We start from the raw sequence: 16,363 nt of genomic DNA, 5'->3' as shown, positions 1-16,363 counted from the left end.
CCATGCCAGTGTTAAATAATTTGTCTCATCTCTGTAAATTGGCACATCTGAAAGACAGCTTGTTCTTTTGACAAATGACAGACTTACTGGCCAGGCCACCAGGTGAAAATAAAGGAAAGAAAGCCTGAATAGAACACTGCTGCAGCCATCACGTCTAAGAATTGGTACAATACAATAAAATACAGTAAATATTTGCATTTAGGTTTAATACTGCTTTAATGCTACGGAACCATAAAACATCATTTACAAGTTTAAATAAAGTTTTTCAAGGGCAAAAATAAGCACATTACATTTATATCCTGCAGGGTATTTTGAACAATGAATGTTACTTAAAGTGGTTGTAAAGACTCAAGGTTTTTTACCTTCATGCATTCTATGCATGAAGGTAAAAAGATGTTCTGTTTTCAACAGGCCCTCCCAGCCCCCCTAATTCTTACCTCAGCTCCATCACGATCTAGCAATGTGCACGAGAGCCTTGGTTCTCTGGGGACTCTCCTTCCTCATTGGCTGAGACAACAGCCGGAGCCAGTGAGGAGAGAGAGGGGTCAGGGCCGAGCTGCTCTGTGTGTGTGAACGCTGCTTGCTCTTGGGGCACTCGGCCGGAGGGAGGGGCCAAGAGCTCTGGTGGGAGACCCAAGAAAAGGAGAATCGGGGCTGCTCTATGCAAAACCACTGCATAGAGCAGTGGTTCTCAACCTTCCTAACGCCGCGACCCTTTAATACAGTTCCTCATATTGTGGTGACCCCCAACCATAAAATTATTTTCGTTGCTACTTCATAACTGCAATTTTGCAGTGGGAGGAGTAGTGCCACATCATTGGTGTCAGTGCGAGGAGTAGTGCCTCATCACTGATGTCAGTGGGAGGAATAGTGTCCCATCGTTGGTATCAGTGGGAGGAATAGTGCCACATTGTTGGTGTCAGTGGGAGGACTAGTGCCCCATCATTGGTGTCAGTGTGGGAGGAATAGTGCCCCATCATTGGTGTCAGTGTGGGAGGAATAGTGCCCCATCATTGGTGTCAGTGGGGGGGGGAATAGTGCCCCATCATTGATACTAGTGTGGGGGGGAATTGTGCCCCATCATTGGTGTCATTGGGGGGGGATAGTGCCCCATCATTGGTGTCAGTGGGGGGAGGAACAGTGCCCCATCGTTGGTGTCAGTGGGGGGAGGAATAGTTCCCCATCATTGGTGTCAGTGGGGGGGGAGGATATAGTGCCCCATCATTGGTGTCAGTGGGAGGAATAGTGCCCCATCATTGGTAATAATGAAACCAATGATGGGGCACTATTCCTCCCACTGACACCAATAATACTTACCTTGCTGACTCCTGCTCCAGCCTGGGCTCGCTCCCTCTCCCATCTACAGCCAGCATACCTGGCTGCAGCAGCACCATCTGCACGCTACAGACGCTTACCTGTCAGCTGTCTTCCTTCTCCAGCCGCTCCCTCGCTCGATATTCTTTGCTCTTCGCGCTGTTGCTCGGCTCCTCCTCTCCAAGCTCCACCTCCTCGCCGGTGATTGGCCACCTGTGTGCCTCTCCTGAGCTACAGTTCCGGTGGCCAATCACTGGCAAGGAGGCGGAGCTGTTGAGTGATCCCAGGGATGTGGCCAGATGACAGGGGCGGCATGTCATCCCGCGTACACATCGTGGTCCAGGGAAATGTGGACGTATCTGCATGTGGGTGGACCCGCCTGGAGACTGATAGAGGAGCGGTGTCTCGGTTCCTAAGACCATCGGAAATATGTGTTTTCCGATGGTCTTAGGAGACCCCTGTGAAAGGGTTGTTTGACCCCCAAAGGGGTCGCGACCCACAGGTTGAGAACCGCTGGCATAGAGCAAGTAATCATGGCATGTTTTTTTTTATTTTTTTATTGCCTTTAATATCACTGTAATGTGGAACTATGGGGAGCTAAATATTTCTGAGCTCCTCATAATTTACTTTTTACTTTCTTTAACTGGTTGACAACGCTGTTCATCTTTCAGTGATTTCACACAGTAGCATTGTAAACCTTTAACAGATTGTCTTAGATCATGCGTGGTCAACCTGTGGCCCTGCAGCTGTTGTGAAACTACAAGTCCTATCATGCCTCTGCCTTTGGGAGTCATGTTTGTAACTGTCAGTCTTGCAATGCCTCATGGAGGGCCACAGGTTGAGCACTCATGTCTTAGATGAATTTTGAAACGGATCTCCATGTTTCCTGTCACTTTAAATAGTTTGTTGGACCAAGCTGTTGCAAACAAAACTATTTCCTTCACTATCTTCTACATTGCCTCTCAGCACTGTATGAACTGTATGTAGCTTCAGTTACATAGAGTACACAGTGCCGGGTTCTGGCTGTGAGACCCAGAACAAAACAGAGTCAGTCTGAGTGGTGCTCAGCCATTCATAGACAACTTTGTATTCTGTGAATAAATATAAATCTACTGCCAGGTAATAAACTATAATACAAAGGAGGCTCAGAATAAAAAACTGCTGTCCCAATGCTAATGATTGACTGCATTCTACATGCAATTTTTTACCCTTAGTTCCACTTTACCCATTTTTATTTTTCTTAATTCTCTGCTGCATATTTTGCATAATTTTCTCCCCTTTCCAGGCATCAAGCAGAGATTGGGTGAGGGGGGAAATAGTTGTGCAGAGTACGACTTTACATTTGGTAAATAATTATTTTTTCTATTTGCTTACATTAAACTACTTCTATTTCAGAATGATGAGCAGATTGAAAAGCTGTTTATGAAAATAGATTTTGCTGCAACAGGGAAAATTCAGTGGGTAAGTATTGCATACCTTTCTAAACCTGGGAAGAAATTGTACAACCTGGTTGGTTCTGTGAGGACAGGAAATACTACTTACCAGTAAACTGTTTTATCCTACTTCAGTGTTAGAGTACGAGCAAATTATCCAAATGTCCAAAGCCTTTGGTAGTCTTAATGTATTAATGTTCCATAATTAATAAAGCAGAAGAAATCCCTAACTAAAGCTATACTTAAAAAATGTTCCCTCCCCCTCTTCCTCTACCTATCCTGCCTAACCTGTATTAAAAAGGTCTGTGTACTTACCTATTTTAACCCACTCTTACCTGGTCAAGTGATCTTGCAGCTTCAACTCAGGGAGTGCTCAACAATGGCTGGGTATTCTGGGAGCCACAAAGTCATCCATGGGTTCCCTCTGCCCAGCTGTTGTTGGCATTCCCTCCTTTCCCCTGCAGCAGCTGCTCACTGACACAGGAAACCTGGAGCTGCAGGATTACATAACCGGAATGGAGTTGATTAAAAATAGGTATACAGATTTTCTTTATACCGGTTAAGCAGGATAAGTAGGAAGAGGGAGGAGGGAGCATTTTTTTTAATAGACAGTATAAGGCATTTTTTTACTTTAATGTCCCCTCTACCCTCTTTTTAGAATATTCCATTAATCAGCTTTAGTATGACATGAGAGAGATAATTATACTCACTGCTATATTATGGAGCAAATGCATCTTGAGCAATTGCTTTTCCTTCCTGTCATTAAAATCAGTAGGGAATTCTCTATCATCATCTCTGCATCCGCAGCATGGAAAAGTGGTTGTATTTTTTGGCAGAAGAAATTGTGTTAACTTTAATTTTCAGGTTTCCTTTATCTGATTATAATGCACTTACAATTTCTTTAACTGCAACTATCACTAGAGTAATTAGGCAAGGGTCCAATTTCCATAATTAGCAAGAAAGTGTTATTTGCAGATTAACCACTGGAGGGAGCCTTGGGTTCTGTGAGATTTATTGCCGAAGAAAAAATATTAAACAGACCCTATTATCAACTTCTAAAAATGCTGGTAAAGGCACAGAAAATTAAGTATTTTAAATGTTTACTCGCAGCGTATTTCCTTTCCATGAAAGATAAAAGTTAGTGGTACATGTTTTCATTACAAACATGGGAAGTAGTGCTAGACAGGCCTGGACTGGCCATAGGGCACACCAGGTGGACCAGGCGGCACATAAAGGAACCGATCTGTCCATTTCTCTCCTGCCATTGCTGAATGCATACTTCTCCTTCTATCCCTCCTGCAGGCATTCAATGGTGGCAGGAGAGAACTGGACAGATTGGTTCCTCTATGTGCCACCCCGCTGCCCCTCTTATCTACCTTCTTTTTGCAGTCCTTCTGGCCCCGTCCTCTCTCATGGCCCCCTCTCCTCCCCTACAGCACTGCCGGATTCCTCCCTTCCCTCTCTCACTGGCTGCTGCGGGTGATCTGTCAGGATGGAGAGCGGGGAAAGAGCTGGTAAATATTAATTTACCGGCCCCTTCCTTGTCTGAATGGCCTGTCAGTGGTCTGTAACGATCACTGACTTTGTCCATTCATAATTGAGCATGGGCAGACTGGGCTGGGGGTGTCAGGGCAGGGCTGTGGAACGGACAGGTAGGCCTATTGGCAGGGTAAGGCACTGGCTGACGACAACCACCACCAACAGACCGAAGTCCCTCAGGGCGCGGAGTCTAAGTCCCAGGCTGCCCTTCACCAGGGCCCCTGATGGTGGGGATGGACTTGACGCAGCCAGGAACCAGGTCGCGCCCCCCGAGACACCCCGGCTGCGGTAATGGCCGCCGCCAATGGCGTGTAGCTGGTGAGAATGACAATAGCGTAGTCAGGCAAGCCGAGTCGACAACAACAGGACAAAACAGTACAGAACAGTAGACAGGGAATCACAGGTCACGGGCCGGGTTCAGCAACGGAAGGTCAAATCGAAGGAAAACACAGAGAATGGTCTTAGTCACAAGCCGAGTCAGAATGCCAGAAGAGTCACGAGCATATACACAGAGCTGTAGCAAGACAAAGACACAAGACACAAGTGCAAAGAGCATGTGCGGATCACAGGCTTATATGTACTCAGCCACACCCCTCTGGGGGATGGACCTCAGAGCCCTGAAGGCATAAAAGCTTCCCACCATGCTCAGCAGAAATCCAAGATGGATGCCAGCACATGGAGTAACATAACCTCTGGGAAAAGGTAGGACCTTGACAGGGGGGCAGGCTGCAGAATTCTGAGCTGAGTGAGCCTCTCCCAGAGCCAGCAATGACAGTACCCCCTTCCCCGCAAGTACGGGAGAGGAGAGAGAGCTGGTCCTTCTCCTTCTCTTCCTACTCTCTCCTCTTGTGTCTGCCCCGCCGACACTCCCTGGCAGTGTTGTGCCTCAGAGAAGGAGATGTGTGGGCGTGAAGTTTTAAGCCCAGCAGCCAGAAGAGGAAAGGTGCAGCTTGCTGATCCATCCACTGTGAGTAAAGTCTCCCCCCTCCCTTCTCTCTCCTGCCCCCCCCCAGACTTGCCTCCTTAGAGTGCCCAGAGCAGGAGTGCCCCCTTAGAGTTCCCAGAGCAGGAGAGACCTCCTTAGAGTGCCCAGATTAGGAGTTACCCCTCAGAGTGCCCAGAGAAGGAATGCTCCCTTAAAGCGTCAAGATTAGGAGTGTCCCCTTAGAGTGTCCAGATTAGGAGTACACCAATAAAGTGCCCAGGGCAGGAGTGCCCCCTTAGAGGGCCCAGAGCAGGAGTGACCCTTTAGATCACAGTGCCCATATAGATCAGGTTTCCTCTTAAGTGTCAGATCAGGTGTGCCCCCTCAGACTGTCCATATTAGGAGTAACCTCTTAGAGTACCCAGTACAGGAGTGACCCCTTAGAGTGCCCAGCGCAGAAGTGACCCTTTAGATCACAGTGCCCATACAGATCAGGTTTCCTCTTAAGTGCAGATCAGGTGTGCCCCCTCAGACTGTCCAGATTAGGAGTAACCTCTTAGAGTACCCAGAACAGGAGTGACCCCTTAGAGTGCCCAGAGCAGGAGTTCCCTCTTAGAGTGCCCAGAGCAGAAGTGACCCCCCTTAGAGTGCCCAGATTAGGAGTGATCCCTTAGAGCAGTGTTTCGCAACCTTTTTTTCAGTCAAGGCACCCTTTAAAATGATGGGCAATTTCAAGGAGGCACCTTCTAAAATTATGGACAGTCTTGAGACACCCCATTCTAAAATGGTAAAAACTATTCTAATAGTTTTACATAATGCATCAACATCCACGCATGTAGGACACCCAGTGTTAGAGGTGATCTATTCTTCTAAATCAAATACACTTTTGAACACTGGTACTGACTAGTTTTTCTCCATCATTCAGCTAATGTGACCTCAGTGCTGATGGAGGGGGCAGGGAAGGGTCAAACAAGGATGCTGTGCAGACAACCAACATCCTCCTTATCAACTGATGATATCATTGGTTGTTGGGGTGTCGGCTGCTAGAAGGTTGTAATGGTGCACAATGAAAACCTGTGGCTTTGTTTAACTAAAGGCAGGCTTGATCCACCTGCTGGCTTGTACACAAATTTTGGGCAACTTTTTGGCATTTTGCCAAGGCACCCCTAAAGGGGCCTCAAGGCACAGTGCCAGGATCTTAAGTGATCCTTTAGAGTGCCAAAATTAGGAGTGACCCCTTAGCTTGCTATGATCAGGAGTGAGCCCTAGAGTGCCCAGAGCAGTAGTGACCCCTTAAATCACAGTGCTTGTGTAGACCAGTCTTCCCCCTTAGAGTGCCAAGAATATGTATGCCCCTTTAAAGTCCCCAGAGCAGGAGTGACCCCTTAGAGTGCCTAGAGCAGGAGTGATCCATTAGATCAAAGTGCCCACATAGATCATGCTTCCCCTTTGGAGTGCCCAGATTAGGAGTGACCCTTTAGAGTGCCCAGATTAGAAGTGGCCCCTTAGAGTGGCAAGATCAGGAGTGACCCCCTAGAGTGTCCAGAGCAGGGGTAACCTTTTAGAATTTCCAGAGAAGCAATAACCCCTTAGACTGCCCAGATTTGGAGTGCCCCTTTAGAGTGCCCAAAACAGAAGTGACCCCTAAGATCACAGTACCCATATAAAGCAGGAGTGACCCCCTAGAGTGCCCAGAGCAGGAGTGCCCCCTCAGAGTGCCCGGAGCAGGAGAGTGACCCCTTAGAATGCCCAGATTAGGAGTTCCCCCTTAGAGTGCCCAGAGCAGGAGTTCCCCCCTAGAGTGCCCAGAGCAGGAGTGCCCCCTCAGAGTGCCCAGAGCAGGAGAGTGACCCCTTAGAATGCCCAGATTAGGAGTTTCCCCCTTAGAGTGCCCAGAGCAGGAGTTCCCCCTTAGAGTGCCCAGAGCAGGAGTTCCCCTTAGAGTGCCCAGAGCAGGAGTTCCCTCTCAGAGTGCCCAGAGCAGGAGAGTGACCCCTTAGAATGCCCAGATTAGGAGATTCCCCCTAGAGTTCCCAGAGCAGGAGTTTCCCCTTAGAGTGCCCAGAGCAGGAGTTCCCCCTTAGAGTGCCCAGAGCAGGACAGTGAACCCCCCCCCCCCGAGGAGTTAGAGTGACCCCTTACAGTCTAATGATGCACTCTAATGGGGACACCTGATCATCATCTGGGCACTGTAAGCAAGCACTTCTGATCTAGGCACTGTAATGATTGCAGACAGTGCCAGTGCCCAAGCCCAATCACAGTGCCCAGGTGATCACAGGAGGATTCCCCTTAGGGTCACATGCCACCAGTCCAGATCAGGTATGGCCCTGCATGTCCTCAGTGCCTGTATGGCATGCCACCATAGATGAGAGGACTGGAGTGGAGTCTCTAGCCCCCTACCCCCCTTTTCTTGGCTCCATACAAACAGAACAATGGCTGCCCTGCAGCCAGCAGCCTTCCTGGTGAGGGGCGGGTGCCGCTACAGCACAGGATATTCAGTTTGGCAAAATCCTCCTAATCCATCCTCCTCTGGCCTGTCCTGGCCTGGCCTGGGTTGGGATAAACCCCCGGGCTTGCTGCTCTTTGTCCACTGGCAGGCTCAGTCAGCCCAGTAGCTCTGCTCTGCTCCTTTCCTCCACCAACCAATCATCATATAAGGAGATTCATTGACACAGAAGCTTGCCTCCTCCTCTCTCCTTAGCATACCTTCTTGGGGTGCTGGGCTGGGCTTGCTCGTTGGGCTGCTTCCTTCCATCCCATTCTTTTGCGTGGCGAATGCAAAGGCACCGTATATCACCAGTGCTTTTATAACCTAGCACCTCTGCACAGCACTGGATCAATCCACCCTTGCCTGCCAGGTCTAGCTAAATATTAGCAGCTTATGTGGTTGTGTCCCTCCACTTCAGAAGAGTCCTCAGCCTCTTTGCAGACAGGATTCACAGCAGGTACAAGATTATTTGTAAAATATCGTATGAATTTACTACAATGCAAATTTTGGGGGTGCTATAAGGGTGCTTGCAGAAGCACTCCCAAGCACCTACCTGGCACCGCCCCTGGTTAACACAAAAAACTGTTTTAACATATCAGGTGAAAAACAGATTAAATTGTTTGTTACCCTAAATGTTTATTTTTCCTATGTGTGTATTCACATATGTGTATTTTACAAAGGAAAGTCATCTTCTATTCATTTTCCTAAATCATTTTCATCTACTTTTTCCATCTGAAGTACCTGGGTTATCCTGCCAACACATTCTTTGTTCTAAGCCAGTGGTCTCCAAACTGTAGCCCTTTGCTTGCTTTTATCTGGCCCTATTACTACCACTGATATGGGAAAATATTCCTCCCATCGATACCAATAATGGGGCAGTATTTCTGTTCCTACTGACTACAGACTCTGCAATGTTTTATTCCCACTGAACACTAAGCCTGAGACAGTCTTTAAGGAGGGGCAAAAGGGGCAGCTGTCTTGGGCCTAGTCATTGTTGTGTAGCCCAAATCAACTGTCTCATACTTTCCAACTGTTCTGGTGTACACTCCCTTGTGCTTGGAAGTCTTTGTCCCAGGCTGCGTTTGATATCTCAGTGTGAAGTGCTGTCACTTATGCTGCCCAGCTCTATCCTATTGCCATGTACAGATGACTCGTGTGCAGACCTTGCCAGCATTCACAGGTAAATAGCGTAAAGACAGCAGCAATGTGGCATCCATATGTAAATAGCAGCGACATGCATTAGTATATTTTGCCCCCAGAGGTTCCAGCCACTAACACCTCCACTGGTGGTCAGTGTAAATTTCCCCTTACATTGGTGGCCAGTGTAGAAATGTACTGGTTGTTGGTTTAAAATCCCCCATTACATTGGATGTCAGTGTAAATTCTTCATTACATTGGTGGTCAGTGCAAATTCCCCATTACATTGGTCATCAGTTTTAATCCCTCCTAACATTGGTGTAGAAATGTCACTCACCTCCCATCCAACACTGCCACTGATCTCATCCACTCCAAGCACTGCTATTGATCTCATTCCCCCAAGCACTGTCACTCATCCCATCTCCCCAGCACTGCCACTTATCCCATCCCCCCCCCAACCACTGCCACTGATCCCATCAACCCTCCCCCAGCACTGCCATTGATCACAACCTCCCCCCCAGCACTGCCCATGATCCCAGAAGTCCTAAGAGTTTTCTGTCTATCGCTGGGTCCCCTAACCTTCTCAGTCCATGGTGTTAAGGCAGTGAGGAGATGATGTGCTGTAACCTTCAGCAACCAATCAGTGAGATGTAATTAAGTGCTGTAACCTCTAGTAAACAATCTGTGAGTGGTAAGGATGTGCAGTAACCTCTAGCAGCCAATAGGTGAGTGCTAATGATGTGCAGTGAACTCTAACAACCAATCAATGAGCGGTAATAATGTTCAGTAACCTCTAGCAACCAATCAGTGAGCAGTAAGGATGTGCAGTAACCTCTACCAACCAATCAGCAAGCAGAAATCACATGCTGTAACGTCTAGCAACTAATCAATGAGCCAGTGATCAGTAATGATGTGCAGTAACCTCTAGCAACCAATCAGTGAGCAGTAAGGATGTGCAGTAACCTCTACCAACCAATCAGCAAGCAGAAATCACATGCTGTAATGTCTAGCAACTAATCAATGAGCCGTAATGTGTGCTGTAACCTCTATCAACCAATCAGTGAGCGGTAATGATATGCTGTAGCCTCAGGCAATCAATTGCAATTGCTGCCTGATCTTCTGGAGTAAACTTATTTTGAGTTTAGCTGCTATTTATTATATGTCTCAGAGCAGGTGGAGATCAAAATTTCATGGGGGGGGGGGGGGGGCAAAAAATGTTTGCCCAGGGTCCCATCAATATTAAAGATGACCCTGACTTCCACTGATGCTACTTCCATTGGTCACAATCCAGTCCCCCAAAGTCTGAAAGACAGTAACCTGGCCCTTTGTTTAAAATGTTTGAAGCTCCCTGTTCTAAACTGACTCCACAATATACAGAAGCTAGTCTGTTCTTTTGTGGTCAGTTTTCATCCTTTGGTTGGCCATTCAAAGGTACAGGGCACTGTGCAGACACACAACCTGCCTGTATTGGGTAGTTTGTTCAGCCACCACACCCCCTGACCAATAACAGCCTGCCTCTGGCACACACCCCCTACTAATAACAGTCTGCCTATTGAAAACACCCCCTGCTCTAGCACAGCGTGCATCTTGCTTCAGGCTGAACAGACTATGAAGTACAGGCACACCGTGTGTCTGCAAAATGTCCTGTAACCCGGCACCCCACTATCAGAAAGAAGAGATACATGGTCACATGACAGAACTGTTTACCTTGTAAAAAAAAAAGATAAGAAAAATAATTTCTGAAACGAAGCAAAATCATATAGTTAAAGTGCCTGCATGTCTATTAGAAAGTGTCTATAATGTATGTTCACAGCTGCTTTAAGAAACTGTGCAGGCTACTTTAGCAGGGATATTTATGAACAGTACTTTTATTTTTTCTTGCGAACAAACTTTTTAAATAGTTGTATTTTAAGTTCTGCTTTAAGCTAAATACAGATATTCTTACAGAGCGAACGAAAAACTATTCCTATTACAGTCATGACCTCATTTTAAGGATTGAAATAGTCCATTAAATGTGTCCTCTCCTAGAATTGCTGTGATGATATGTGAAGCCCCTTCACTCTTACACTTTTAATTATCTAGACAAGTATCTCTTTTCAGCAAGATTATATCTTACCAAAAAAGAAAGCATTGCAGTAGCAGCCTTGTAGTTCATTCCGCCGTTCACACATAATGATCTGTCAGTTTAATTTGGAGCAATGTGAATGCTTCTGCTGTAATCGCCTCTTTGCTGGGAGATGTGACAGAACGATGCAAAAGATAGTTAAATCTCTCACTGATTTTTATTGATCTGAAGAAAAGTTTGTGAGAACTCCACATCTGCAGACAGTGGAAAAGAGAGTTTTCTGGTCACTAATGAGAGCTCATCTGCTCATAATGTAAGTTGTGTATGTTTCCTAAATGTGTTAACATTGACCTCCTTTGTTTCATTTCCTTGCAGTAGAAAAAGTAATAAAATGGAATGTTTACTGTTTTTTTTTAATATACTTTAATTTTTAATGTTCAGCGCTTTAAGTAAAATGCATGTGTTTTATTTTATCAGCCAAGTAAATATAAAATATTGTAAAAGAAAATACCCACATTAGTACAAAAAGTGTGTATACATGGGCTGCTAGCAACAAGGAGAGATACATGTAAATCACTTGTAAAATTATATGATTGCATCTCAGCAATCATATTTACAGTGTAAAATATTGCCTATGAATATTTGGTATCTTCATGTACAGCCAGCAGGTGGAGCTTTAAGCTCACTTTTTACGTTTTCCAGTTTCTCCTGTTATAAAAGCCCAATGTTAACAGAGCTAAATAGTTCAAACCGAAATTTACACATACAGTGACTCCACCTGCATCTCCTCCCCTATCTCTGAACAGCCCCTGCTTGTGTCTAAAGAAAAACAATTTTTGCATGCAACCCCTTAAAAACCCACCAGGTCTAGATTGCAGTGCCAGAAGTATAGTAATAGCTGTGTTCCCAGTGCTCAGCAAAAATGTAGAGTGCTGACAACACTGCTTGCTATTATAGTGCATAAATCTACAGTATGCTGGAAAATTCCAATCATATGAGAGATCATGCTGGTGTAAACAAAACTACTCTTGGGTATAATTGTTTCCAGTCATCTCAAAAGATTACTGCTATGAATATTAAACTTGAAATTGTGATTGGCAGCCGCATGCTCTCTGCCATGTAAAAACAACAGGCATATATCAGGAATATGAAATGTTGGGTTTACATATTCTTTAAATCATTTTGAACCAAAACCAGTAAATGGAACTATCCAAGCATAATGATGGATAGAATCTATCTATGCACCTCCTTTAAGGGGTTTGGAGAGCAATAAATAAGTAGGCCCCTTTCACACAAGCGGACCGATGGGGTCCACCTGTTCATTTTTCAGGCGGCCCCAATTGGTCCATCCATAGACTTCTATGGACTGGTGGGTGTTAGCGGACAATAGTTCTGTTCCGACTCTGTACACCAAAAACAGATGGATGGGGATCCGTTCCCCATGGATCTGATGACCATCGGGTGGAAACGGAAAAGCAGTCCGTTTTCCATCTTACTGTCCCATTAAAATCAGCAGGCTGTATCTGTGTCCACTCTGCAGCACCAGAGCGGACGGAGTCCTGTCATCTGCCTGCTCAGCGGGGATCTCTCGCTGATGGATCCGTCCCATGTGAAAGGTGCAGTAGGAGTGTGCCATTAATGTAAGTTCACCTAAAAGTGGACCTTCTATCAGATATACATCAATCAGCCATAATATTATGACCTCTGACAAGTAAAGTGGATAACATTGATTATTTAGGTACAATAGCATCTGAAAGTGGGTGGGCTATATAGAGCCCCTTTCACAGGATTTGAACTGCATTTAGATCAATAAGGGATCTGCTGATCCCCTGCTGATCATAACAGAGATCATAACAGATGACAGGCCGTATCCGCTCTGTTTATGCAGATCGGACACAGACTGAGCCCACTCTGGTCTGTAGGTGGTCAGGTGTAAATGGACTCCACTGTCTCTCAATACCCTCTGATCCACCTAGTCAGAGGGGGCGGATCCCCTTCTGTTTTTTTGTGGACCAGATTGGATTGGAGGAAGGCGGATATAAACAGACAGAAGTCCATTTGGGGTGAATGGAGGGTTCGATTAGGTCCACCTGAAAAACTGACAGGTGGACCTGATCAGACCCTTTGTGTAAAAGTGGATGTTCCTGGTCTGCAGTGGTCAGGACCTACCATAAGTGGTCGAAGGAAGGAAAACTGGTGGCATTGTGGTAATAAAGAAAAGCTGACTTGTGTAGCTGTTGCTTTAATATCTGTGTTCTTTTGGTGGCAAAGCAAATGTTTTTCTGAGTGCCTCGCTTTATTTAGACCAATCATCAGAAATGAGTTTGAGAAGATGTGCTGGGAAAAGTGTTAGGATACAGGTTCGCGCCACCAGTAAATAATCAGTACTGAGCAGTTCTGATTCTTGTAGGATCAGACAATGGATTTCTCTGCAGAAACCTTTTGGCAGGGGCTCATTAGGGTGTAAAGGATACTGGCAAGTTGGATATTTTTGGGGGCATGTTATTCCCCTGAGATAAGCGCATCAACCAGTAGTTCATCTCATTATTCAGCAGAAGATTCTATTTTCCAGTTTCTGCAGATATGGACTTCTCACAAACCTATCCGCAAATCAATAAGTATCAGCGGGAGATGTAACTACCTTTTCCATCGTATTGTCACATCTCCCAGCAAACGGGTGATTAAAGCCAAAATGTTCACATCGCTCCAAATTAAATAGAAAGGAGATCATTATGTTTGAACAGCAGAGCACAGTAGGAGGCAGGAAAAAATACTTTCTCTTTAGCAAGATATGATATCTAGTTAAAGCGGAAGGCCAGCTTTTTGTCCACCCCACATAACTCACCTCTTGAAGCACTCCCCGGACGGTGGGGAATGAGAGAGGAATTGTTACCTGGGGAGGAAGAATTTTCCTCTTTTGTTGTCAGCTTATTGTCATGATTTTTCTTTAGTGTCACACTTACAGTTTACTGTGCACATGTTGTCACAATTCCCATTTTGGAGCTGCCATATAGTTATGATTGCCGGTTGTTGACCCATATAGCCAAAGTTGCCCACATTTTGTCATGTTTGTGTGTTTATTAAAATAAAGGTATATTGTAGCACGGAGAAGGAGATGCACTGTAGAACTTGCACATCCACACCAGTATTTGCAGTCTTTTTGTGGTTTTCTGTTTTTTTTTACACTTTTCTAGAACTTATTGAAGGAGGAGGTGCATTGTAGCATGGAAGAGAAGGTGCATTGTAGAATGTATACACAAACACCAGCAGTTTGCACTGTTTTCTTGCTGTTTTGCATAGATTTTATGGATACACTCTTGAGACTAATTCCTTTCACGTTGGACACTTAAGATGTTAAATTGAATTTCTATTTGTAGCACAGTCCTAGTTAGTGCAGGTTGCTAGGCAAATTTAGTTCAGCTTCTCTGCAGCCAGAGGAGCAGCTGATGATTACTTTAGTCTGCTCAATGGTACACAGGCTGCTGATCTGATTATTTCTCCTTGCATTCTAGAGGATTCTAGAATCACAGTGGGAGAGAAGAGATAAGGGTAGCTTGCAGGTTTATGGAGACTAGGCCAATCCATGGGGAGGTGTGACCAGTAGGTGGCTGGAGAGCCCATAAATAGTCTGAGACCTGAAGCAGCAGTGCAGTGTGTTCTGGGCCCAGTTCTGCAAGATACAGTTGTGACCAAAATTATTCAACCCCCACTGAAATTGAGTGTTTTGGCCAGTTTGACATTGCTTTTGATCATTCAGTCATCTTGCTTACATTTACATTAAAGAGGCACTTGTAGGTCAGACAAATATAACATAACAGTTATAATGAAATAACCACAAATGTCTTTTCTGTGCTCACAGCATTATCAGTTTTATTCAACCCCCAAGTGACATTCAATCTTAGTACTTAGTACAGCATCCTTTTACAGTTATAACAGCTTTTAAACGTGAAGCATAGCTTGACACAAGTGTCTTGCAGCGATCTACGGGTATCTTCGCCCATTCTTCATGGGCAAAGGCCTCCAGTTCAGTCACATTCTTAGGCTTGCGCACTGCAACTGCTTTCTTTAAGTCCCACCAGAGGTTCTCAATCGGATTTAAGTCTGGTGACTGCGATGGCCACTCCAAAATGTTCCAGCCTTTCCTCTGCAACCATGCTCTAGTGGACTTGGAGGTATGCTTGGGATCATTGTCCTGTTGAAAGGTCCAACGTCTCCCAAGCCTCAGGTGTGTGACGGACTGCATCACGTTTCCATCCAATATCTCCTGGTACTGAAGAGAATTCATGGTACCTTGCACACGCTGAAGCTTCCCTGTACCTGCAGAAGCAAAACAGCCCCAAAGCATGATTGACCCTCCACCATGCTTCACAGTAGGCAAGGTGTTCTTTTCATCATAGGCCTTGTTCTTCCTCCTCCAAACATAGCGTTGATCCATGGGCCCAAACAGTTCTAATTTTGTTTCATCAGTCCACAGAACACTATCCCACAACTTTTGTGGTTTGTCCACATGGCTTTTGGCATACTGCAGTCGACTCTTCTTATTCTTTGGAGACAGCAAGGGGGTACGCCTGGGAGTTCTGGCACGGAGGCCTTCATTACGCAGTGTGCGTCTTATTGTCTGGGCTGAAACTTCTGTACCCACATCTGACAAATCTTTTCTCAGTTCCTCAGCAGTCACACGGGGACTTCTCTCCACTCTACGCTTCAGGTAGCGCACAGCAGTCGAAGTCAGCATCTTCTTTCTGCCACGACCAGGTAGCGTTTCAACAGTGCCCTTTGCCTTGAATTTGCGAATGATGCTTCCTAAGGTGTCTCTTGGTATGTTTAACATCTTTGCAATCTTCTTATAGCCATTGCCCTTCCTGTGAAGAGAAATCACCTCTTCTCTTGTCTTCCTGGACCATTCTCTTGCCTTCACCATGTTTGTAACCACACCAGTAAATGTCTAGAAGGAGCTGAGTATCACAGTCATTTTAAAGCTGCCTAATTGGTGCTTATTATGCTTGATTGCTGCTCGGTGACATCCACAGGTGTTTTCAATACCTGATGGAAAGCACCTGTATGAACCTCTGTTCTTCAGAGTGGTAGTCTTTAAGGGGTTGAATAATTGTGGCAATGAAGAAACCACATAAGAACCATTTACTACTGTATTACATAAACAATTGATGTCATTTTAGTTGCATTTGGGTAGTTACAACGTCCTTGTAGGATTTGATTCTGAATACAATTCCAAATGTACACTATAGTCCCTAAACCCCTTTACAGCATTGGGGGTTGAATAATTTTGGTCACAACTGTAATTCACACTAGCCTAAGTCCTGCTGGGGCTCGGAGCAGCTACAGCAGGTTTGGCCACTGGACCTGCTCATTATAATGACAGGTTGCCATTGGCCGTAGTTATTTGTGGCTGTCCACACAGCCAGCAGTTACCTGCAGTGCACAGAAAGTGAGTCCAGCAGTGA

At 45.5% G+C, this 16,363-nt stretch overlaps 1 protein-coding gene across 1 annotated transcript in view; it reads left to right on the top strand.

The window, feature by feature from the left end:
• LOC149451267 (cilia- and flagella-associated protein 337-like) overlaps positions 1-16,363 on the top strand; it is a 172,608-nt gene that overhangs the window by 30,972 nt on the left and 125,273 nt on the right. The window contains exon 5 of the mRNA XM_089690806.1: positions 2,710-2,775. Coding sequence (XP_089546932.1) covers positions 2,710-2,775 — 66 coding nt within the window. The remainder of the gene's footprint in view (positions 1-2,709; positions 2,776-16,363) is intronic.

Source organism: Staurois parvus, unplaced genomic scaffold (assembly GCF_062004578.1).
Source record: "Staurois parvus isolate SC_StPar_1 unplaced genomic scaffold, SC_StPar_1.0 ptg000544l, whole genome shotgun sequence".
Taxonomy (NCBI): Eukaryota; Metazoa; Chordata; class Amphibia; order Anura; family Ranidae; genus Staurois; species Staurois parvus.
The sequence above is the reverse complement of the archived record's forward strand: the minus strand, read 5'-3'. Positions and strand labels throughout refer to the sequence as shown.